Source organism: Jatropha curcas, chromosome 11, assembly GCF_041381405.1.
Source record: "Jatropha curcas cultivar XTBG-Jc1 chromosome 11, XTBG_Jcur_1.0, whole genome shotgun sequence".
Taxonomy (NCBI): domain Eukaryota; kingdom Viridiplantae; phylum Streptophyta; class Magnoliopsida; order Malpighiales; family Euphorbiaceae; genus Jatropha; species Jatropha curcas.
This window is the reverse complement of record NC_143161.1, coordinates 1-24,061: the sequence shown is the minus strand read 5'-3', so window position 1 is coordinate 24,061 and position 24,061 is coordinate 1. Positions and strand designations below refer to the sequence as shown.

The window sequence follows — 24,061 nt, the reverse complement described above, 5'->3', positions numbered from 1 at the left end:
AAAATAAATTGGTCAAATTAGTATATGAAAATAGAAATTATAGTTCCTTTATGTCAATTGACTGAGAAATTGGTCTCTAAATTGTAGTCAAACTATAATTTAAAAACCTCATAGTTTTATGATTTAAAAAAACCTCATAGTTTTTAAACAAAGGTTTTCATGTATTAATTTGACTATACCTAAAATATTTTTTTCCCTTTTCATATATCATAAATATTGCTATTTTTAAAATTTTTATTTGCAACATGAAAAGGAATACAACAATGTTTTTTAATTATTTTAGTGTTCACTATATAGTTATCTTAATTTAAATTATAATATAAATTTAAGACAAGTTCATCTCACAAAGATAATTTTAATATATTTTCAATTTATATATAAGACACTTAGCTTGTACGTAGCAGTCATGAAACATAATTCCAAAAGAAATAAACAATATCCCCGAATATTTAGTAAATTAATTGGTAAGAAATAGGGCTTCCCCCAATGTCCCAATATGAAAAACATTTGTGCCTGAAAAACCCACGCAAAATGGAAGAAGCAACGAATTTTGATTAGAAAAATACGCGTTTGCTGAACAAATAGATTACATAAAAATAGCAGCAAAATAGTTCGGTTTAAAATGGAAATCATTGCAATGAACAAAAACATTGCAAAAGCAAACTGGAATAAATAATGTTCCACCAATATCAGAGCTCCGAAAGAATTGCAGGGATGTAATGAGACAATTCCGCTGTTAGAGACTGAAATCCATTCACAAGTTGCGTGTGGAAATCCTGGTCTTCCTCTCCAATTAACCTAAAGTGTACGCGAATGGCACGCTTACAAACAGCCATGAACTCTAGGAGTGCAGCAATGAGTTGTTGCAGCTCTTGTGAGCGTAATCTGGTAGCAGGCTCACCAGATAGGAACGCAGTGCAGACACTCAAAACTCCACTATTTACCTGCACATATGCAGTTTACCATGAGATAAAACATCTCCTTGGTGACAAAAGAGAATTGTTAAAAGACGCAAGTTGCATTAACCTGGAGACACATCAAGAATACAAAAAAGCTCTGTAACTTACCTGAACTGCGACACTGCCCTGAAGAATTCTCTGCAAACTCTGGAGGCGTGGGAGCTGATCCCCTTCAGAACTGCGAGGCTCTTCAAGTTCATTTCTTAAGGCAGCTGTCCGAGTTTCAATCATCCCTATTGCATTCTCCACTGGGGAGAACTCCAGAGATTCAGATTTTATCACCAAAAGCCTATTCACAAGGGCAGGGAAAGAACCTTCAGTCTGAAGAACAGTCCGCCTTTTCCATTGGTCTTCCAAACCACCCTGTGTCTTGCCATTTTTTGTAAATGGGGTGTCAAACAAGAAGCGGTCAAAGACTCGTGCACGGACGCTTCCAGTGGATAGAGAGAAAATTCTTTCCCGTCTACTTCCCAAATCTTCGTCCTCCATTACTGGATCAACAGCGGTAATCTGCAGGTAGCAGACTCCAGGCTGTAATTCATCTGCCTTTACTTGTCTAGAATCAGGAATAATGTGCAAAGTGTGATTGCCATCCATCCTAGATTCGTAAATATGACTTAACTTCTCCATTATGTCACCCAGCCGTACATCACGGGGTTCTCGGTATACATATTCCTTCCTGTCCAGTTTCCCAAATCTTTCACCATAGAATCCTACCCTATAGTATGTTGCATCAGTGAATGGAATTGGGCTTGATTCCTGCTCAAGGATTGATTCATAGATATTAGTGAGTAATGTATGGCTTTTAGCCAGCTGTCCGTATGCCCTCCTGCTTTTATAAACTGGAATGACGAGTTCCAGAATGCTTGCACAGAAATGAAAGAGCTCAGCTTGTGAGAAAAGCTTATTTGCAAGCTGTAGATATTTTACAGCAGAGTCAACAGTAAGCTTTGAAGCACCATATCCTTCTACCTCTGCAGCAGATGCCTCCGAAGAGATCTCACTGCTTACCATTGGACAAATTTTACGCAGAGCAGTTACATGATCCTTGCTCCAAACACCATCATTTCTAGTCACAAGGGCCTACATGGATGTAATTAAATATTACTTAACCATCATTACATGATCAATGAAATCACAGATAAAAGTGAGCTCCACAGCATATCAAGTAACAGAACAAACATTATGGAATAGTAACACAAAGGAATTGCTTTAACTTAAAATTCCTTAATGCCTCAGTTAGCTCCTAAAATACACCATTATGTAATAGTCAACTTTGGGAAAATAAAGGATTACCTATTCAGCCTCTTAGGTTTCAGGCACAATTTCTCCGGTAAGGCAATCACTTCTAGAGCAATTATGAAACAAGTCCAGACTGTTTCTACCTTCAATCGCCATAATTCACTTCTTTTTTGTGACAATATGAATTTAACAACAGATATATAGGACGATAGATGATAAAGTTGGGAGTTATTTCCATGTATTAACCTGGTCGATTTTATATAGAATATAAGCAGAGAAATACTATTAATTTTTCCTTTTGAAAATTGTAGATCAGTAAATTACCTGCATTACAACACCAGCCACAGCCACAGCACACTGTGCAGCTTCTGCCCAGGACTGCATTTCCTGATGAGCATCACATAAATGCAATAACCACATTATGTGCAGATCAGGAACAGGTGCAAATGCCATTGCAAGTTTATAGTAGCTTTCTGCAGCGGCATATCTATCGATAGTCATCACAGAAGCCTGTTGAAGAAAATGCAGCACAAATTATAATATCAAAGCAATAGTACTTATTCACCCAGATGACATGAAGTTCTTTCCCAGAAAAGTCCTGGGAGGATGATGCCCTTTCCTGAATTATAAGAACTTGAGTTAGACCAAGCCAGGAGTTGCAATACAATGGATTAAGCGGAGAGGACACATTGATATCCCTGCTTAATTTATATATCCCATTGCAGTCTTGCTATTGCAGATTGTGTTACCTAAATAAGCAATTGCATGATTCAAGATGATTTGGATACTGTGCAAACTTACCAAAAGTGCATGTTCCAGGCTAGCATCAAGGGCAAGGATTAGACTGTCAGAGAGATATTTCACCTCTGACCAGGACCAGCGATTTTCTACTGATGTGTCCAAAATTGCCACAAGTGCATTTTCAGGTAGACCAGACTCCATTAATAGGTTGGTGCTCTTATATTCATCTGCCATTTCCTCCAAAGACTTGCGAAGGCGTCGTGCTTCACCACTCTCTTCCAGTGTTCCATCGGACTTCATCTGAGTCACTTGCACATCGGACATCAGCTCTGACAATGTGATAGTTAACATAACCCGCAACCTTGCTGTTTGCATAAAATAATAGAAAGAGCTCTGCAGAAATGAAAGAAAAAGAACTTATGACAAGAACAATGTAAGACCAAGAACCCAAAATGGAAGAGAGCCTACCCTCACAAGTATCTGGAGTCCAACGACAGCTCTTGTTCTGATGCTTCCATTTCTGAATACAGCAAGCCGAAGAAGATGGAAAGCAACCTGCTTTAAAAACCGATCATTCTCCCTGGCCATAAGGGTTGCCCCGTGAAGATCAAATACACAGTAGAAGACAGGAAACAGAGCTTTCCAGAAAGCCAATGGTTGATTTCGAGAGAAGAAGCTCATAAATATGGCTGTCATGCAGTCAAGTTTTCCATAATCGGTAGCAATGCTATGGGATGCTGACATCAAGGAAAACTTTTCAGTTATTTCCAGGACCTGAAGACTGACAGAGGCACTCAAGTTTTCCTCCCAAAGCTCCTGGAGTAGTTTTGAAAGTTATCAGCTTCCTGAATATGGCTTAGCATATGCAGAAAGTAAAATGAAAACTGAAAAATATGTCAAAAATAAATAGCAACTGTTGCATTACAGAATACATAAGCAAATGCATGTGAGATTTCTGTAGGAAATTACCAGTTTTTGTCTCAATATTGGATGCAAAGATTCTCGAAGTGCTTGGGCTGAAGCTCCGATTCTTGAGGATTGTGCCTGAGCAAGAGCTTCTCTCAAGGAATATGGTTGGCTAGGAGAGCTTAACTGGGAATTTACTCTCTGCCACAAATATCCGTTATCAGGTGTTCCCTGAGTCTGCATAGAGAAATTCAGAATTTATGTGGAAAAATAAAATACCAGTTCTCCAAAATTGATGGGCAAACTTTTAACAGAAAGAAACACCATTAAAGACATCAATGTTGAGGTGAAACCAAAAAGTAGAAAGAAAAATTAACTCACTCTAACTTCTTGTCGTGATGCCTCAGATAGATAGTTATTAATTGCAGGAGAAAGCCTATCAGAGTACTTAGGGGAAGAAGGTCCATCTGTGACAGGACTGCGAGAGCTAGAGCCCATGAGCATGCCATCAGCAGGTCTTTTGTGCTGTAAAATACATTGCACAGAATAAGCATCATGGTTGTAAAAGGAATAAACTGAGTAAGACATCTAATATAACCATTATGCTATAAAATAAATTTGGTGCAATGACCAAAGATGAAATATACAATACATTAGAAGGTTCTGAACACAACTTAAAATCCTGCATTAATGTAATTCAAAAGCCTATGCTGAAAGGAGGAGAAACATATACACTACGCATCACACTCAACTAACATAATACACGGGCACTTTCTCATTGGAGCTGACCGAAGTTAATTGCTCCTGAAGTTCTCAATTTTGGAAACTATTTGTAAGGTTTTAGCATGTGGTGTTTATTGTTCTGCTGCAAAACATTTTCTACCCTTATACTACTAAAATGGTTCAATTTGCCACATGCAGGATGCTATAACATTACAAAATATGAAAAATAAATGCAATTGCAATTATAAAAAAATTAGGCATGCAACAGTGCAAACTAGTAAAAGAGATACAATCAACAGTCGACGTCTCATGAACAAAAAGGAAACTGCTTTTCAAACTTGTATCAACCTCAAAAAGAATAAGGCATTCCTCCATGAGTTTGAAAAACAATCTAGTCCGAGCAATGCTTTGCTGCCAGGCCTTAACGAGTGATGTGTCATCAAGATTGCGCACAATCTGCAGAATAACAATTAAAACTTCTCTCTTTTCAACAGCATTCAGGTTATAGAAGACAGGCATCTCATCCAGGATCTGCACAGATCACAAAATCAATAATTCAGGAACTTGTGAAACAGTAAGAACCAACAGTAAGAATCAATCTTACTTCAGTTTTCTACTATCCATTGGTAATTTACTAAGTAAATATTTGCCTTTGTGTCGAAAGATTGGGGATGAAAATTAACCAAGAAGTAATGGAAAAATTCAAGAGTTTGATGATCATGAAATAAGGTGGCAAGTAGTTTTGGAGTTCTTAAACTAGATAAATTTGAGATACGGATCGTACAAAGAAGGAAAATGCATTTTTCCACCTAATGGCGTAGTATTTGCCCATTTCCAGACTGGTTTAGATATAATGGTAGAAGTTGACTCTTGGTCTCTGCTGATTGTAAATCTGGTGGGTTGTTGGCGTAACAAGTTGTTTGGAGCTAGTTATTTTCTTGCTATGCGTGCAGGATCTATCATCACCGAGGGATTGAAAACAGCACTTCCATAAACATCTTGAAAATGCTAGTGTAAATGGAAGAGTTTATTGGCAATTAGAAGGTTGAAGAGCGAAGGTCTTCATTTTATTTGTTTTCAAGACAAGCTGGGTGTAAGCAAATGTCCAAATTCAAGTATGTGGCCGCTGGAAATTATACCATTGCACTATATAGTGCTTTGGAAATTAAAACGATGTTTACACAGCAATTTCAAGTGTACAACTGATGGCTCCTTGTATAGGTTCTTGAGTTTAACCCATTGTTAAGGGGACAGGATGAGAAGAATGGTCATTTCAACAGGCTCGATTCATCCATGAGAACAAAAAGTTCTTAAGAGGAGGGTAATATTAGGATATAAGGAAAGAGCTTGGAGTGATAACATGGCAGAAACAACTATCTAACAGACATAATCTAACCACCCACCATTAGGGGTGAGCACAGTTTGGTTTTGTGCGGTTTGAAAAAACTTTCGAACGACACCAAAAATTAAACTTTATGGATTTTTCAATCCAAATCAAATCATTTAATCAATGAAATCAAATCAAATCAAACCGAATTAAAAGCGGTTTGATTCGGTTTGGTTAGCAGTTTGGTACCATTAAAATAATTTCATAATTGTTTTAATTATAATTAAACATAATGAATTCATATATAATATATAATATATAACATAAGAAAAAAAATTTATTCCTAGCAAAAAAGTGCTCAATTATTTGTTAACATAAAGCATAACATATAAAATATCAATTTCTGCAATTTAAATTTATAAAAATAATAAGATTACATGTAAGTAATATTCTGATACACCAAAGTGTACCCCTACCAAAAAGAACTTATTCATAAAATAAATAAATTTATTTCAATACTATAGCATTAAGAACATAAGAAATGGTTTAATTACAGTTTGATTAAACTACAGGTTTGGAATTTATTACAGTTTGATTCGGTTTTAAATGGTTTAATTAAATAAAAACCAAATCAAATTGTTTTGAAAGCGGTTTATTAAACTATAAACCAGACCAAACCATTTAAAATGAGAAACCATTTAAAACCGATGTTAAAGTTTTATAAATGTGAAACCTGGCAAATAAATAAGAGGAAACTATAGCTGCGGGATAAAAATTTTATGCAGCTGCAAACCTGGCCAATGAGAGGAAAATATAGCTGTGCAATGTACAATTTATCTTCAGGCTTTTGGTAACGAGCATCAAACTCATGCTTGCACAGGATAACTACTAACATTCTAGCTGCCTGCAAACGACAAAAAGCAAGGGACAAAAAAATTAGTAAGCATTCTGTACCATCTGGGGGACACTGAAAATTTCAAAACCAAGCTCACCTTTGAGCGTTGAGATAGATCATCATGATCCCATGTAAGGAAAAGTTCTTGTATTAAAACAGACGAAAGGTAGTTTCTACAATATGAATACAGATGGAGTTAGGCAAACATTATTCATATGCCCAACCCAAATAGATTAATGTAATTTAAATAATCAAAATATTCATACATTACTAATGCATCTAATCCAATTGATTTAATAGCATGTTCTCTCAATAAAGAAAGGAAAAAGAAAAGAGACGGAAAATTGCGATGGTAATGGAGGATAAGGGGAAAATGAATTCAAATAATTTGCAAAGAGATTATACTAAGGACTTTTTCTCACATGGATGCATTGACCACATCATAAGTTTAAAAGGTGATGATTAATCAAGGAAAGTAGAATCAGGCAGTATTGTGATGTTTGCGAGAATTTCTATTGAATAGAATGAATAATTTGCAGAAGGTTTAAAAATTACATACATGTATGCGCCTCATAAAACACAAGTAAGGGAAACACCCCTGCCAATATCCAAATATCCTACACTTTGAGGTATAGAGTTAATAAGGTAGGCTTATAAAGGTTGGCACAGAAAAATTACAGACAGTTTGTAATAATGTAGATGCTATTCCACTAATCTAGATTCAAGCTTATCTATAGACAGAAGTGAAGGTTTGCAGAACAGTGTTATGTAGATGATATGACAGTCAGCACAAATGATTTACAAAGGCATTTAACAGCTACTAAGTTGATCTTTCTATCCAAAATTTACAAAGCATTTAACAGCTAGTAAGTTGATCTTTCTATCCAACTCAAACTAGGCTGAAGTGAATGATGGAAAATATGATATTATTATTATTTTTATTTTTCTTCAATGAAAATTGAAAAGCGCAATATTGAGAAGCTTGTAGCAAGACTTTAATCAACTCCACCCCATGCAAATCATAAATTGATTATGGAAATATCTATCATAATAGACATGATTGAGAGTGACAAATGTTTATCACAAAGGTATATGAAAGGATCGATTGATTAAATACCTATCTGAAGGGTCTCTCCCAGGCATTTCAACAAAAAGGTCATGATCGCATACAATTTGCAGGAAGGTTAGCTTACAGTCATGCAGAACTGATTGACACACCCCAGAAAATTTGTCCAAGTACAAGGACACCTGCAGCAAATTGAAGAGACCATGTGAAAAACAAAGTAAAATATACATAATAACTGTTATCGTATATCCTACAATTTCATTCCAAAATTGAGCATATTGGAGTTCTCTCATCTTTTCGGGGATGACACTACAATTTCTAATGCAGCAAAGGTCCAACAAGTTGTCAACTTTGTTTGGAATTGAATTAAAGTGAATTAGGGAGAAACATGAAGCTCCCCAAGGCTATGGAGATCTTGGATAGTATTATGCTATGTGGGATGTAAAATCCCTTGCTTTGAGTACCTAAATGCCATGGAGAAAAACAAAATCAAGCATTCCTTTTTTTTATTTTTTATTTTTATAAATTTGAATATCATTATGAAACTAAGATCCTCTTGTAAAATTTTCTGTTTAGAATGACATGCAATTTCCTGTTAGGATACTCCTATTTTAGAAAAAAATTCAGTGTTCTATATAATTAAGTAGAAACATACCAGTTCAAAAACTTGGCGGGGTTCAATGATTGACAAAAGATCATAACAAAAGAAAGCCAAACTGCTATTCAAGCGTTTTGCCAAGCTTGAGCCCTTCTTGCAACGCTCATGCACTTCTGTTAGAAGGCAATCATACAATTGCATTATGCATCTGAAAACACCTTCTTTTAATTGCATTGGTGGAACATCTTCACCTATGGAACACAGATTTCACAAAAAAAAAATAAAAAAGCTGAAAATCATTTACAGAAAATGATAATAACAGTGTTTCAAGCAAGAGCAGTTCAATTGCTGATTATAAGTCCCAATGCATTCAGCATACCAAGTGGAAGACTGTGATAGAAAAGACGCGTTTGCTCCAATGCCATTGACTTGACAATTAGCTCAAGAAAAAACCAAGCCATTGCCAAAACATCATCATATACTGGTCCAACACGGTAGCCTTTGGCCTGCAAAATAATCAAACTTCAAAAACTGTGCAAATAAGGGAAAAAAAAAAAAAAAGAGGGTGGGGGATAGGAAAAGCATAAGTACGTGAAAGAATGATGACAATGATTGTTCTGCATAGAAGAGAACAACACTTAATGCATCGATACAAGAAAAGGAACCAAAGCTTGAATTATAATGAGCCCAAAAAATTGCAATGAGATGGCAATTTAGTGTGGAAAGTCCAAGCAAGAATTATTTTGTCAAAACTCATTTTGAACACACACACACATACACACGAAAAGAAATATAGTGAATCATGAATGAAGAATAGTTGTTTGTCAAGACCAGCAATCAATTTCCAATGGCAGATTTCAATTTTTGAGAATTGGGTTGCACGCTGTAAGGTGTCTTAAGAAGTAAGAATCATATATAATTAGGAAAAGGGGAAGAGGCTTATTTTCACCCATCATCACCAAAATACAGGCCCTATCACTTTATCGTCCCTAGACTACAATTTGGCACATAAAAATTCCCAAATTCTTTTGCTTGTTTAAATTAAATTTTGGCAATCGGATTGTGCAAATGGCATTATTCAATTATAAAACTTTTACAAGTAAGCAAGTAAACTACTTTTTCTCTCCTACCCTTTTTCTCTACTCTATCCTATGCTCCTTCAATCTTCTCTCACCTCACCCATTTCATTTCATCCCCCTCAATTCCCTTGCTGCCTCCACCACAACCACCACCCATCTGGTTTCATTCCATCTCAGCACCACTTACCATCTTTTTTTCCAATGAACACCCATAATAGTATCTCAGTGTTTCAAATCTCGAGGAAGACTTTGCATTACAGTCGGAGGCTTATATAAACACTGTTCAATCCTTTGTCAAAGGGTTTCTGCTTCAGAATGATTACCAACACAGTAATCCCTTAAAAATTCAGACATGAAAATGATAACACAATGATGCCACAACTGAGATAAATGAACTCTAAAATACGATTCGGAAAAGGTACCACGTTATAATCTAAACAATCAACATAATAATTTAAATGAAGTATCAAGTAACAAGAATCAAGAACATCATCTGAATTTTTGCTACCAGCAAGTGTCAAATAATCAGAATAGCACACCTTACTACGAGCCAAGCTTCCCCACACAGTCGACAAACCAGGATAAACAGGAGGTTGGCGACCACCAAAGTCGTCAAAAGCATAATCTACATAGTTAACAAGGAATCGGTTTCGTTCAGCATCATCAACTGATTCCTGTTGCACCCTACAAATGAACATCCAAATTATATGTTGAACCAAATCCAAAATTCAGATAGATGGTTTTCCAAGTTGTTAGACTACTTAAAACTTAAAAGCAACTAGGAATCAAAATCCTAACTTCTCCCAAATGAATATTATCCATATCAAAATGATTTATACTTTGAAGGTGTATGTGGGAAGGGGTTGTGTTCAATTTTTACTCATTCATTCAACAAAAGAAAGATAATATACTACTGAAATAATGCCTTCCAATCCTGTTGAATTTAACTAAAGACCCTCCAAATCCCTGCTAGCCTAAAACCACAATGATGCCCAAAAACAAAAAAATTGTCTAATAGCAAAGAAGAGAGAGCAAGGCTCTTAACACGGAAGCATTTACAACAGATCAAAACCTACGAATAGCCGCAAAAGTTTCATTTTAGAACACCATCTCAAACCTTGAAATATGCCAAAGTTCCATGAGGGTCATTTATACTAATGGTATTGAACTAGACATTTGATTTTATTTTTGGTCACAAAATTTCAATTTGTTTTAAATATGTGATATAACTTTGATATTAAAATTTCACCAAATTCTACAAGTTTTTGGCAGTGCTAGAAAATTTAACAAACTTTCAGACACAAATTCCCATCCCGAAACAATTCCAAACTATTCAATGTGAGTAAGAAGCTCACCTAGTTAAGATATTAACCATAGCTCTGAAAGCTGCAACCTGAAAGAAAGAGGAAAGAGGACGAAGAAAAGAACAAGAGGGCAGTGTTAAGAACTAGGGACTGTGAAAATCGAAAAGAAGAATTATTAGGTGCCTAAGCAAACAAACCAAGGCAGATATTTGCAATTAACTTGAATCTATATAGATTATGAGCCAATAATAAGAACTACTAAGGGCAAACCCCCCTGGCAAGACATATAGAAGTACCTGTAGAGTTTCTCCACCACTTCCTATAAGATGGAGAAGCATGTTCAAAATTGGGTGAAGAAACTGAAGCAAAGCAGTGGAATCAACATTCTTCAAACTGTTAATGGCCTGCATGTCATCAGATTCAAATGAGTCCTCTACTGCAACTGATACAACAGTCATATTACAAATAAACTGTAAAAACTCCTGGCAACCTCAGCTTACAAAGAGACCTACACTTCCATAATTCAAAATTGGTATGCAACAGAAGTGGGGTTCCCTTGAAAGGATGAATGAAAATCTTAAATTCCTCTCTGCAGAAGATCTCTTGAACTATTTGTCAAATACCTGTGTCATTTTCTGATGGATTGTTACTTGGTGGCTTAACTAGGTCCATAACAGGCCCCATAATACTAGTTGTAAATTTGAGCATTCCATTTTACCAACAGTAAAAGTTTTGGTAGAACTCCCAGGTCAGTCAGTGAAAAGGCATCCATGAATGTTTCTTTAGCCTAGAAGAAGCAGGGACTAAGGTCTGTCCAAGCATCCAAGGCTCTATATTAGACTTTCACCATAACGCTTGGCTGACAGGGAACCATTCCAAGGAGACAGAAAAAATGGACGTTCTGGCAGTCAATTCTTTGTTAAATATGACACTCGATATTTCTTTGGTCATTATTTATGAACTACAGAAAGAATCAACATAGAAAATGCTAATACATGTTGAATAGATTTTACAGAAGTAGAGGAGGCAGTACATCAGAACACATGTTGGGGGTGTTTCATCGATTTTGAAAGCAGGAACGGACTCCCTTTCTATTGGAATTGAAAGTTGAAAAATTTTTGAATATAGATAAGGCCTCAAAAGCATTGAAATAATGCAGAAATTGGAATTATACCTCCAGAAGTTCCGAGCCCCAAGGTGGACTCGTTCGAAGAGTGTGCCTATCATATTCAAGGAAAAAATCTCTTATGCGCTCATTTGCAGGATACAAAGATGAACAAAGTCTCAAGCGCAATCTGAAGATATTTTTTCCATCTTCCAAGTACTCCAGCCTCTCCTACAAAACAACATTGTCACACCTATGAATGGAACCAAATATCTAACAGAGTTAGGAATTAATCACAGTTAAATTAAGTTGGACAAATTTCATGCAGAGATGCAAACAATTCCCCCAAACTATGAGGACCCAAATATTGCCCAAGAATGCCAATCTAGGGGAAAAAATTTATCACTACATGAGAGCATAAATATATGGTAATGAAGAAAGTGGGAAATTATTATAAACACTATTAGAAAGTATTTAAAGACAAAAAATGAAAGTACCTCCGGTAATTACCGAGTCAGGTTCCAAAAAATAAAAAATGCAAATCAAACTAACAACAAAGTATAATAGAAAGAACAAAATTAGACAGTGAAACTAGAAGGTACTATATTGATACTCTGACCCAAATAATGTTTGTTTAAAATGCACCTTGCCAATATCCTGGAGATAATGTGGAACCAGCTCTCTCATGATAGGTAAAGAAATTTCAGACCGCAACCTGGATAGAATTATAGCCATTACACCTCTTAGGATCAAATCATTAGTTAACTGACTAAGACCAAAGGTAAAATTTGCAAGTAATAAATATGCGGTGAATCATGGCATCAAAATAATATCCCTGAACTAAAATATAGCATGGGAAACCATTTTATCAGTATAACTTTATAGATTATAATTCTATCTCACATCTAATTCAAACAGACAGAATCCTGTAGGACAGGAACTCATTGAAGGAAATCAAAATCTTTCTAAGGAAGTGCCTACTTTTAAATAGAGATGCAGATCAGAAATGTCACAAAGAAGAGGAAGCTGATCATCATAAACAAAGATCTGGAAAGAACATTTTTTGACTAGTCTTCGAGAATGTATGCTAAATTACTAATCACTAATAAGTGCAAGTTTAACCTTCTTTAACCTATTATGCTGCTGCCAGTTTTATTTTATCTTTCTTAATATGTACAGTGCAGTTATATTCAGATAGAACATCAGGGGACGAGACCGGATCAACAGTCAAACCATTAGCTTGTCTATGCATGTATGTATAAGTGTGTGTATATATAGATAGATAGATAGATAGATAGATAGAGAGAGAGAGAAATTGATAGCTAGATAGTAGAACAATATGTTAACGATGAAAGAAGAAAGAATAATATGGAATACAGTCCAAAAGCTATTATCCACATCAAATTGCAGTTTGTACAACTCATCCTGAAGTTGGACAGGGAATGCCACATATATGCCACTTATGCAGCACAGAATGAAGAAACTGTTATCTATTTAATCTAAAAGTGAATAGAACCTACGCAACTTAAAAGTGAGGAATACAATCTAAACAGAAAATGAACATTATTTTACAAATATTTCTAAGAATAAGTAGAAAGGAAGATCAAATGTAAAGCCATTTACATACTGAGCATGTGTGGATAAAGGAAGTGCCGCATATCCAATTACCACCTAGAGAAAAATATATGGCAATCATTAGAAAACCATGATAAATATAACAAGTCCAAGCCCCACAGCATGAATAGTACATGAATGAACTACTATAACATTAAGAGAAAACTAAAAGAAAAAAAAAGTTAACAAATGTTTTCTATTTAATCCGCTATCAGTGTGCCAGCGGCTTACAGAGATGGACCATAAGAACATGACATGTCTAACAATATAAAAATAGTACTAAATTTTTGAAAACATTTGTTCCTTGATTTTTCTTAAAGTAAAGACATAACTTGTCCTGTGCTAGGCTCCAGGATACCTAAGTAAGAAAATTTCTTGAACAACAAATCATCAATTTCTATCTAACAACAAGGATCCCATTATGATCTAGCCAAGATCTCATCATTACGCCATTTGGATCTTCAAAGGTCCATCATGTTTGAATTGAAATTGAGATATTGATGCAAGTTCTTCCCTTCTGAATCAGATAGATTCATATCTGAAAGATGTTGAAAATAAGTTCTTTCAAAATAACATATGTCCCTCTGTTAGAGGTATTCCCGAAATGTTTTCAATACGTTCACAAACACGGATACCTTGATAATCAAAGTTGAATGTTCTCAATACGTTTTGAAGGCTTGGAACTTATAGCCGTTAGATTAGCTTCTTAACAATGACTTACAGGCTCTCAATTCTGTCTACTTTCTTGTCATTTGCTATATCTTTTCACGATACCACATTGAGAAGGAATTAAATATGAAAATTCATTAATTAGAAAGTCACCATTTTGCAACAAAGAGAATACAAAAAGGGACAGCTGCAGCTGACTGCAACTTGTTGGGCACCAACAACTAACTTGAGTTCAGTCAAACTTATCAATTATTATTTTAAAAATTGAGCATGTACATCCTTGTAGCCATCCATGAAAAGTTGGACTCAACTAGCAGCAATATAATATCAAACTGTTTGTGTATGCATCCACATATGCATGCATGTCGCATAAATTACAAACAGTACTCACTGGCTTTGGAGATTCCAACTTTGTTTGAAGATCAACATGGAAGAAAGTGAACAAGAGGTGATGCAATGGTGTCCAGATGGCAGAAAGGGAAAGTTTAACCTCATCATGGTAGCAAGCTGCTCTGGCCCCTACAGCAACTTGCGTGTGAGCCCACTTTTGGAGTGATGCCCCTGGTTCCCTCGGATACATTGCCTGGTAACATTATTCACATACATGAAACAAGTAAATTGGCAAAGCAAATTGCTAACTATAGTCACATCTCACCTCCAAAGGTTGTCTACGAACATCCGTATCATCCTTTCTTAGTTCCACCCGTATGAACAAATTCCTCTTCCGACTCAAAGTAACAGTTAAAGGATAAACATATAAACAATGAAAAAGCTGCAAAAAAGGCTCATTCCGAGTTGTTGTGCGAAAGTCAAATGCTTGGAACTGCATGTTAATTAACATGGTTATTTTAGACTCTCTTTTATTTTTGTCTTCTTCAATATTATCCAGAAAAAAGGCAAAAAAAAAAAAAAAAAAAAAAAAAAAAAAAAACACTGAAAAAGCAGAAAGCAAAGGATAATTAGAAAAAAGGAAAAAAGAAAAGAATAAGAGGAAGAATCACTTATAAGATAATCAAGAAAATGTATCGAAAGCCATAAAGGCTTTTTCTACTCTATCAGAGTAAAAAAAAGGTTGCAAAGCTTACATCATCAGCTCTCATCTCAGAATTACCATGAGCACTAGGACTATTTCCAAAACTTTCTTTCATATCAAAGACATCCCACTTAGAACTGCTAGTTTGAGGATAGTCAGTGCCATTGCCAGAGCATTTTGTAGATGTGGTATCAGGAACCTGGTCTCCTGGGTCAATCGATTCATTGGTCACGCTTCCACTTTCTGATAGGTTTTCCAACTCAGAATGGCTTGTCCGGTGCTTCTCAATTTCTAGTCTAAGAACAACTTTGACAGGTTTGTGAACCTTGTGTTTAGGATCCTGTAAATATGAGAGAGGAAACAATCATCCCCAAGTAAAAGACAAATATGAAAGTACATTTTAGAATTTAAATGACAATATTCAATTCATTATTATTTTGAAAGGGGAAAGAAAATATAAGTATCAGACAAAAATATCTAAGTAATTCAGAATTACTCTCAAAATATAAGTACATTACAAAATAGAATCGAAGTACTATATTCAAACTCCAATTTTTTGGGAGTTCGTTGATGTCCATTGCAAGAGTAAACGAACTATTAAAAACATACATGAGAATATAGAATCAAAGACAAATTTGCAAGAACAATAAGCAGTATAGCATACGAAAGCCATCCATTTTCACCAATTGGAACTAGAGTATTTTACATGATAGATGAACTACCAGAAACAGAACATTCTGGGGACTAGTCCTTTCAAGATCTGTCCATATAGTTGAATTCCCCTCCCATGAAGATTCCTGGCTTAAATTCTATCTATCTTAAGTTTTCCATTTTAAGTTTATCAGCTGCATCAAGAGGCTCTGATGCTATCATGACAAGATTGATAATTGTGTGAACACTGGAAATAAAGTGGAACACAGTGAATCTAAGCAATAATTGCAGCCACAAAGTACAAATTATGAAAAAGAAAAAAGCATTTTATAGGAATAGGAAAGGAATAATTTGCTCTGAATGACTCATAAATAATGTACTAAAAGAAGAGTCTGATACAAATGAATGTGTGCTGCACCTGAAGGGAGTCCTCAGTATAGCTTTCTTTAACTTTACTCAAGTTTGATATCTCAACAACAATTGAGCTTCCATTTGAATACCCCAACTTCCCATCCAGTGTGATATTTGCCATTGGCTCAAACACACCCTCATGGGAACTTGATCCAGACACACTAGGAGCAAGTGGGCTACTTGGAGAAGCAGGTCCTCCAGAAGTTGCGCCAATGCTGTTATCAAACAGTGGAACAATAGCCCAGGCAAAGGACTGTCTATAAGGCATAATTCGAGACCACACCTGTAATTTCTGCTTTTCTCTCTCCGTCAAGTGCACCTGCTCCGATAGAGGGGAAACACAAGCATTATACAAGCAGATTTAATATACAAATCCTTCAATGGATAAGCAACTTATTGAAAGATCGCTAACAAGGCAACTACACAAATTTTGGAGCCACAAAGCAAAGAAAGAAAGCCAGAAGATATATGCTTATAATAAATATATGAAACAACAACAACAAAGCCTTAATCCTAAACTAGTTGGGGAATATAATATATGAAACATAGGGATTTATTTGGACATACAGGTTCTTTACGTGAATAAACAGAAGGAGTAACCCCGCCTTCTTCTGTGGCAGGCTTCTCTAGCTGGATCAGCAGACAAATTGATGCTGATGGAGCATCTAAATAGAAGATTCCGCGAGGCTCACATGAAATTTTTGCCTGGAATTAACAAGAACCAAACTATTATGAAAGACTTGAAAAAAAGCGCCGAGAAAAGAAATTTAAATTCTGTTTCCAAAAATGAAAATTACAAAAAAGGCTTGTAGTATGAAGTAAGTTTCAATTATGGTTCTAATGCTCACCATATAATATTTCGAGGACTTCAATTCAAACCCTATCTTTATACTATTTTTAATTTCTTGTGAAATCCCATAAATGAAGTGTTAAAAAAAGATCACTAATTTGGCGAAAAGAAAGTTCATAAAAGATTACTAATCAGGCGAAAAGGAAGTTCGTAAGTTGAATTTTTATTAACAACTATAGAGATATTCATATTTATGTCCAAACCAACTCTCTAAAATTCTGACAGAACAATCAATTATTTCATACAAGCCATATGCCAAATTCTAACTTTATTTTATAAGGAATTAAAATCTGACATCACTTTTGTCAAACAAAAACATAGAAGAAAATAACGATTAGAAATTTCGCCAAAGCCTCAAACATGGAATTTAAAACATCAATATCTTAACAAAGTGGACTATAGGCCTTCCTTCATAATTATCACAAAACAATCACTTTATTGGCTTGATAACTTACGTCTTGCATGTCTGTTGGCATCGCAGAAAAATAAAAATCCTCTGATAACTTTTCTCTTCTCTCCTTGTTATATATGCAAATAGTACCATAAAATGGCTCTGAGATAGAAAAATTCAAGTAAAAAATCAGACGTGATAAAATAAGACAAGTAAAAGGAAATGAACATGTGTTTGTCTGCATCTAAATGTTTTACAAATAAAATATGAATTAAAATAAGGATGCATTATGTTCAACATTTTGGCTGGAATTTACAATTTACTATTATTTTGTTGAAGTCAAATTCCAATTAATGAAAAGAAACATAATTGGAGAAACATGAAACTAAGATTCTGTTTTTCACTATGTAAATTCTTTGCAATAAAAAATGAGTTACAGTATAGATGCAACTATATGAAATATTCTCATGTTCACCCAATTATGAATGGTGGATTACATTGTCGAAACTTGCACAATTTATCAGTAAGCATAAGACGAGGAGATTGTGTCTCTAGAGTTATCTCGTTCCTTCAACTACAATGTGACTTGACCAAATAAGAAAGAATGTCATTTCCAAGTCAAATAACTAAATGTCAGGAAAGTTTTAATGTATGTTGAAATCAAATACGCACCCGTAAAGCAAAGTATCAATTGCATAGCTCCAGCAAGATGAGCTGATTACTTACCAACTAGTCCTGCTTGAAATGAAAGGGACAGAACTTTCACAGATATCTTCAAACCCCTGAGACCAATCAATGCCCAAACAAACAAAAAAGAAATTGTTGAGACTAATGATTCCACAAAAAAAGAAAAAAAAAAAAAAAAGAAAAGAAAAGAAAGAAAGAAACAGAATTCTAACATCAAATCATAAACCTGCCATATGGCGCCATTGTAGTTTCTGGAATCCTTTGACCAAATATCACTGACCTCTCATTCTCCCAATCAAAAGCTGGTTCATAAGCAGGAAGAGGAGAACGGCCAAAATGCTGCAAACACATAATTATGATAAATTGAAAGGGAGGAAAAGAGATAAAAATGAATTGTTGGAAAAAAATTCACAGAAGAAATTTGATTTCAACTGGAGAGCATAAATGAACAGTGCAAAAGGAAGTTAGACATATGATCTCAAAAAAAAAAAAAAAAAAAAAAAGAGAATACACACTACAACCTTTGAAACATGTGCCTGTGACATGCCAGAGGCCTCTCTAAATTGTCTTCCGGAGGTGCTTGGGATGTCGTCATCAGTGTTATCTTCAGCCTTAGTTCCTCTTGAATTGGCAAGCTGCATTTCTGCAGAAAAATTTATAAACATCATAAAATCTTGAACATCTAAATACAAAATACACAGAATCTCCCCATCAGACAGCAGACTGTCTCTGAACGTGGATATACCATGTGGACTATCGGTATCATAGGGATAATTTTACGGGGCTAGGAGTGGGGTGAGGGATCAGTTGGTGCAGAAGTATTTATAAACATCATAACATTTTAAATCTCCAAATAAAAAGTACACAGACTCTCTCCATGACATAGCAGAAAGTCTGTTAAAATGGAAATGCCATGTGAACTTACACTTCCATAGGTATATATTTCAGGGGGTTAAGGGTGGGGTGGGGTGGGGTGGGGTGAGGGTTCAATTCCACAGAATGTCAGAATCCAATAACAATAATTACAATACTATGATTCCATCTATACACCAATCTCTCTTAGCACATAACAGTTCTCTTCTCACATTAATCTGAGATTTCTTATCTTCTAAGTGAATCCATTAACATCACCTGTCTCAATATCAGTATCAGGCCCTTCAAAAATCTGGTTTTGGAAAGATACAGGAGCGATGCTTTCATAGTGACCATACTTATTTTCATCCTTTACCCAATCAGTTCTGTAGCACTGAACAAGTTCATTAAGATGAGGCCACTGATCCAGATTCTCATCAAGCTGGAAAAACAGTAAGAATAAGGTACATTCATTAGTAAAATCCTGATATAATCAAATTTAGCAACTAATCATTTGAAGTTAAGGACTCCATGATACAAATGAACATAGCATGAGTCCTAGACAATCATAAGCTCAATTTGGCAAAGCAAAAAACGATGTTGTAAAAGAGAAGTACATGATATTATTGAAAATGTCTAGGGACATATATTTTAATATTAGTGATCTTCCCTATATTATCCTTGCTTTCCTTCTTCAGTTTGTATAATATTTTATATGACCATGAATCATGAGAGAAATATCAAAAATCAAAATGTAACTAGAAAGAGAGAGGAAGTCATTTAATAGATAAAGTGGAGTTGCTACTGAGTATTACTCGATCAAACTTCCATAACATGGCAGTCCATCTACTGATTTAGAAACGCTTAATGTAAATACATACTTCAATGAAGCATTAAAAAATTAGTATACAACTAAGAATAAAAGGTTCAAAAGTGAAAGAGCAGTGACAACCAGCCAGCCTTGAATGATGAGTAAATTGAAAATGTGGCGAGTTTCAAAGGGAAAAAAACACTCTGAGATTCTATAAGATTAACAGATAAAATTCTTGTTATGAAATGATGCTTGAAACTCCAACAATTCGCACCCTTAGAACCAAATATGCAGGTAAGCAAGAAGGGGATCTTAGAAGTTGAACCTACGACTATGAGGTAAGCACTAAACCATGGTAATGCACTTGTTTCCAATATTTATATGTCTTACATATATAAGCAAGCCAACTTGCCTAAAATAGTGGGTACAGTATAGATTCACAGAAGCACATATAAATATCAATATCAGAAACAGAAATTAAGATTCAAAGTAGACATAAGCAAAGCCGATGGCCTTCTATACAGGCTGTATTCAGTATCTTAGAGTCAAGTACAGGCAACTTTGCATTTGTCCACTATAGGATTATACTGTTATAAGAAAAAACTTCGCCTGCATTATAACTGGAAGACATTCTACCAGCATTAGGAGACAATAGAACGCCTTTTGTGCTGTAAAATAATAATATCATAACATAGACCAAGCAGCATGCAAAGGTCAAAATTTAAAGCTTCAAATATAGCAGATAACAATTACATGTGATAGCTCGTTCCACTTCAAATTTTAATTTAATTACCAAACTGCCGTGGACAAAATTAAAAAACAAAGAGGAAATAGTATTAACAGAGAAAGATTTACCAGTGGGTCCAACTTGAGACGAGCAAGAGAATGACGAGGTATTCTACGGAAACGCTTCCCTCCATTGTCATTATTATTATCCATCTACAGAATAGACAATCAACAATGAGGTACATAGGAAAATAGCTAATTCGATTAACATATTTGGACCGAAGTAAAAGAAAATGTGAGTCAAATACAAACCGGAAAACAAAAGAATATGCAGAATGTTTTCAGCAATCATATATCTGGTAGATCTGAAACAAGTCCAACCACATTTGGTGTTCAATTACGAGTGGATGGGTGAGCCAAAACAAAATAAGTAAAACAAATCGAGAAGAAGGGGCATACCTACCAATTTTATAATCCAAGACAATGCGCGAAATGTAACGTGATTTGTCTCGAGTAAAGTGGAGGAGGAAGAAGTAAGAAATACGAAGCAGAAGACCAACCCTAAGAAAGAGAAAAACACAGAGAGAGCAAAATGTCGGAAGATACAGGGGGTCAAAAGGAGTCCAAAGTCCAACAGAGAAGACGCCAAATGGGATCTCGATAGGATCGGGTTCTTTTTATGGAATCCGGGCTGTTTGAAGTCTGCTTCAACTTGGCTCAAACAAACAGATGTCCGCTTGCTTTTTTTTTTTTTATTTTTTTTTATTTTTTTTCACAATTTATTCGCTTCCAAGGCAAGTAATTATAAAGCATTTATTTTATTCTCAGAAAAAAGGAAGTGTAAATTTTGTATTATTTGCTTCGTGATCTTCACAACATTTCCTTAAACAACAAAAATAAAATTATAAAAGATGATTACTTTATGTTGTTTAGGGATTTAATGAAGCTCACATCTATATAATATATAGCAGGACACAATTTGTCATTTGGTATTATTTTGGATTATAAAATAACTGATGCTAAAATTTTAATACAATTTAACACAATTATAAAAATTCTAAGAAGATAATATACAGACAAGATAATGTTTATAAAAAGATTATTCCTAGCATTTAATACATTAATATAAATTTATTTTTTCTTATAAAATGATTAATAAGTAATCCACGAGTTTAAAAAGCATGAATAAACAATATATTATTATTAAATAAACAATACATAAATAATTTAAAAATATAAATTGTAACATACAAGATATGACAATTTTTAAAAAAGTAGGACATTCATACGCTTAGGACACATTATAGTGAACAAGTAAGACATTAATATTTCAAACAAATAAACAATCATTTATAATAAATTATAAATATATAATAAATTATAAATATAAAATAAATAAAAATTTTAATTTCTTATTTCAATGACAAAAATAAAATAAAAAGCTTCATTTTTATTTGTAATAAAAAAAAAACGTGGGTAATTAACTGGGTATATAAAGTAAACTTGGTGTATAAAGTAGTTTTATATACCAAAAGTTAGGTTGCAAGGAAACATGATACGAGATATAGGGATGTATGAGATACGATAATTTTTAAAAAAGGCATGCTTAGGACTTAATATGCTAAATAAGTAATTCTTAATTATATATGCAATTCTTAATGACGCATCCAGCGGGCAACAGACACATACCGATTTGACCACAAGACCCTAAACTATTCCCTAGAAGACCCTATACGAGCTTACCATCAGGCGCGCAGACGATATCGGCTCTAGAACAAGCCGTCATACAGGGCTTCTTAGACTAATGAGGTATACCTTTGGATTTTTGACCCGGAAGCTCCAATATGCAATGACTTGAAAATAATTCCAGTACCTCCTACATCTCTCAGATGAAATATTATGGCTTCAAAATGGCGTACCAAGTAACAGACAGAGAAATATTAGGCCAAAACTGTCGAATCCTTTCGGAGTGGTACCGATTTTGCACATAAATTTATATGGCGTATGCAATTCTTAATAACGCATTAAGCATGTGAGATAGGCATACCGATTTGACAACGAGACCCTAAAATATTGCTTGGAAGATCCTATACGAGCTTCCCGTCAAGTGTACATATGGATTTTTGGCCTCAAAAACTCTCGCACAGAATGGCCCGAAAATGATTTCAACCCTTCGTATATGTCTTAGATGAAGTATTTTGACCTCGAAATGGCGTGCAAAGTAACAGACAGAGAAATAATGGGCAAAAACTACCAAATGCTTCCGGAGTGGCACTGATTTTGCACATGAGTTTATATGACATATGCAATTCTTAATGACGCATCGAGCAGGCTAGATAGGTGTCTCGATTTGACTATAGGACCCTAACTATTACTTAGAAGACCCTATACGAGTTAGTCATTAAGCGTACAGAAGATATCGGCTCCAGAACAAGCCTTCATACAGGACTTGTTAGATCAAAAGGGTATATCTTAGATTTTGGGGCAGAAGCTCTGGCACAGAATGACCCAAAATTGATTCCAATGTTTCTATATGTCTTAGATGAATATTATTGCCTTGAAATGACGTGCCAAGCAACAGATAGAGAGATATTGCACCAAAACTGCCTAATGCTTTTGGAGTGGCATCGATTTTGCGCATGAATTTATATGGCATATGCAATTCTTAATGATGCATCGAGCAGGTGAGGTAGGAATTTCAATTTGACCACAAGACCCTAAACAATCACCTAGAAGACCCTATACGAGCTGCCTGTTAGGCCTACAGACGATATCGGCTCCAAAATAGGCCTTCATACAAGGCTTCTTAGAATAAAGATGTTTACCTTTGGATTTTTAGGCCCGAAAACTCCAACACTGAATGACCCAAAAATGATTCATATGCTTACTACATGTCTTAGATGAAATATTATGATCTCGAAATGGCATGCCAAGCAACAAACAGAGAGATATTGGGCAAAAACTGCCAAATGCTTTCGGAGTGGCATCGATTTTGCGCATGAATTTACATGGCGTATGCACTTCTTAATGGCACATTGAGCAGGCGAGATAGACATCCTGATTTAGCCATAAGACCCTAAACTATTGCCTAGAAGACCCTATACGAGCTGCTCATTAGGCGTACAGACGATATAGGCTCCGGAATAGGCCTCCACATGGGGCTTCTTAAACCAAAGGTTTAACTTTGGATTATTGGACCTAGAAGTTCTAGCATAGAATGACCTGAAAATGATTTCAATGCTTACTACCTGTCTTATACGAAATATTATGGCCTCAAAATGACGTACCAAACAGTAAAAAAAAGAGATATTGGGCCAAAACTGTCGAATGCTTCAGGAGTGGCACGGATTTTGCGCATGAATTTATATGGCTTAAGCAATTTGATTACGCATTGAGTCAGCAAGTTAGGCATCCTGATTTG

At 35.1% G+C, this 24,061-nt stretch overlaps 1 protein-coding gene across 4 annotated transcripts; it reads right to left on the bottom strand.

Annotated features, from left to right (window-relative positions):
• Positions 1-532: 532 nt before the first annotated feature.
• On the bottom strand, positions 533-21,333 carry SPK1 (guanyl-nucleotide exchange factor). Of its 4 annotated transcripts, none has more exons than XM_012235847.4 (32): positions 21,100-21,333; positions 20,953-21,005; positions 20,770-20,853; positions 19,383-19,545; positions 18,773-18,894; positions 18,478-18,590; positions 18,291-18,346; positions 17,629-17,726; positions 16,891-17,028; positions 16,331-16,642; positions 15,314-15,601; positions 14,884-15,051; positions 14,620-14,811; positions 13,573-13,616; positions 12,591-12,660; positions 12,015-12,176; positions 11,137-11,244; positions 10,892-10,929; positions 10,076-10,220; positions 8,837-8,963; positions 8,515-8,708; positions 7,911-8,041; positions 6,891-6,966; positions 6,692-6,802; positions 4,920-5,102; positions 4,230-4,373; positions 3,912-4,085; positions 3,411-3,758; positions 3,003-3,335; positions 2,526-2,711; positions 1,068-2,042; positions 533-944 (listed from the first exon to the last, which is right to left on the bottom strand). In XM_012235847.4, exons 3-32 carry the CDS (start codon positions 20,851-20,853, stop codon positions 690-692), a joined length of 5,538 nt encoding a protein of 1,845 aa, XP_012091237.1. In that variant the 5' UTR covers positions 20,953-21,005; positions 21,100-21,333; the 3' UTR covers positions 533-689. The 4 variants fall into 4 exon arrangements, with proteins under 4 accessions (XP_012091237.1, XP_012091236.1, XP_020541329.1 ...); XM_012235846.4 differs by having other exon boundaries at positions 21,104-21,333; XM_020685670.3 differs by lacking the exon at positions 20,953-21,005 and having other exon boundaries at positions 21,104-21,333.
• Between the last annotated feature and the right edge of the window lie 2,728 nt (positions 21,334-24,061).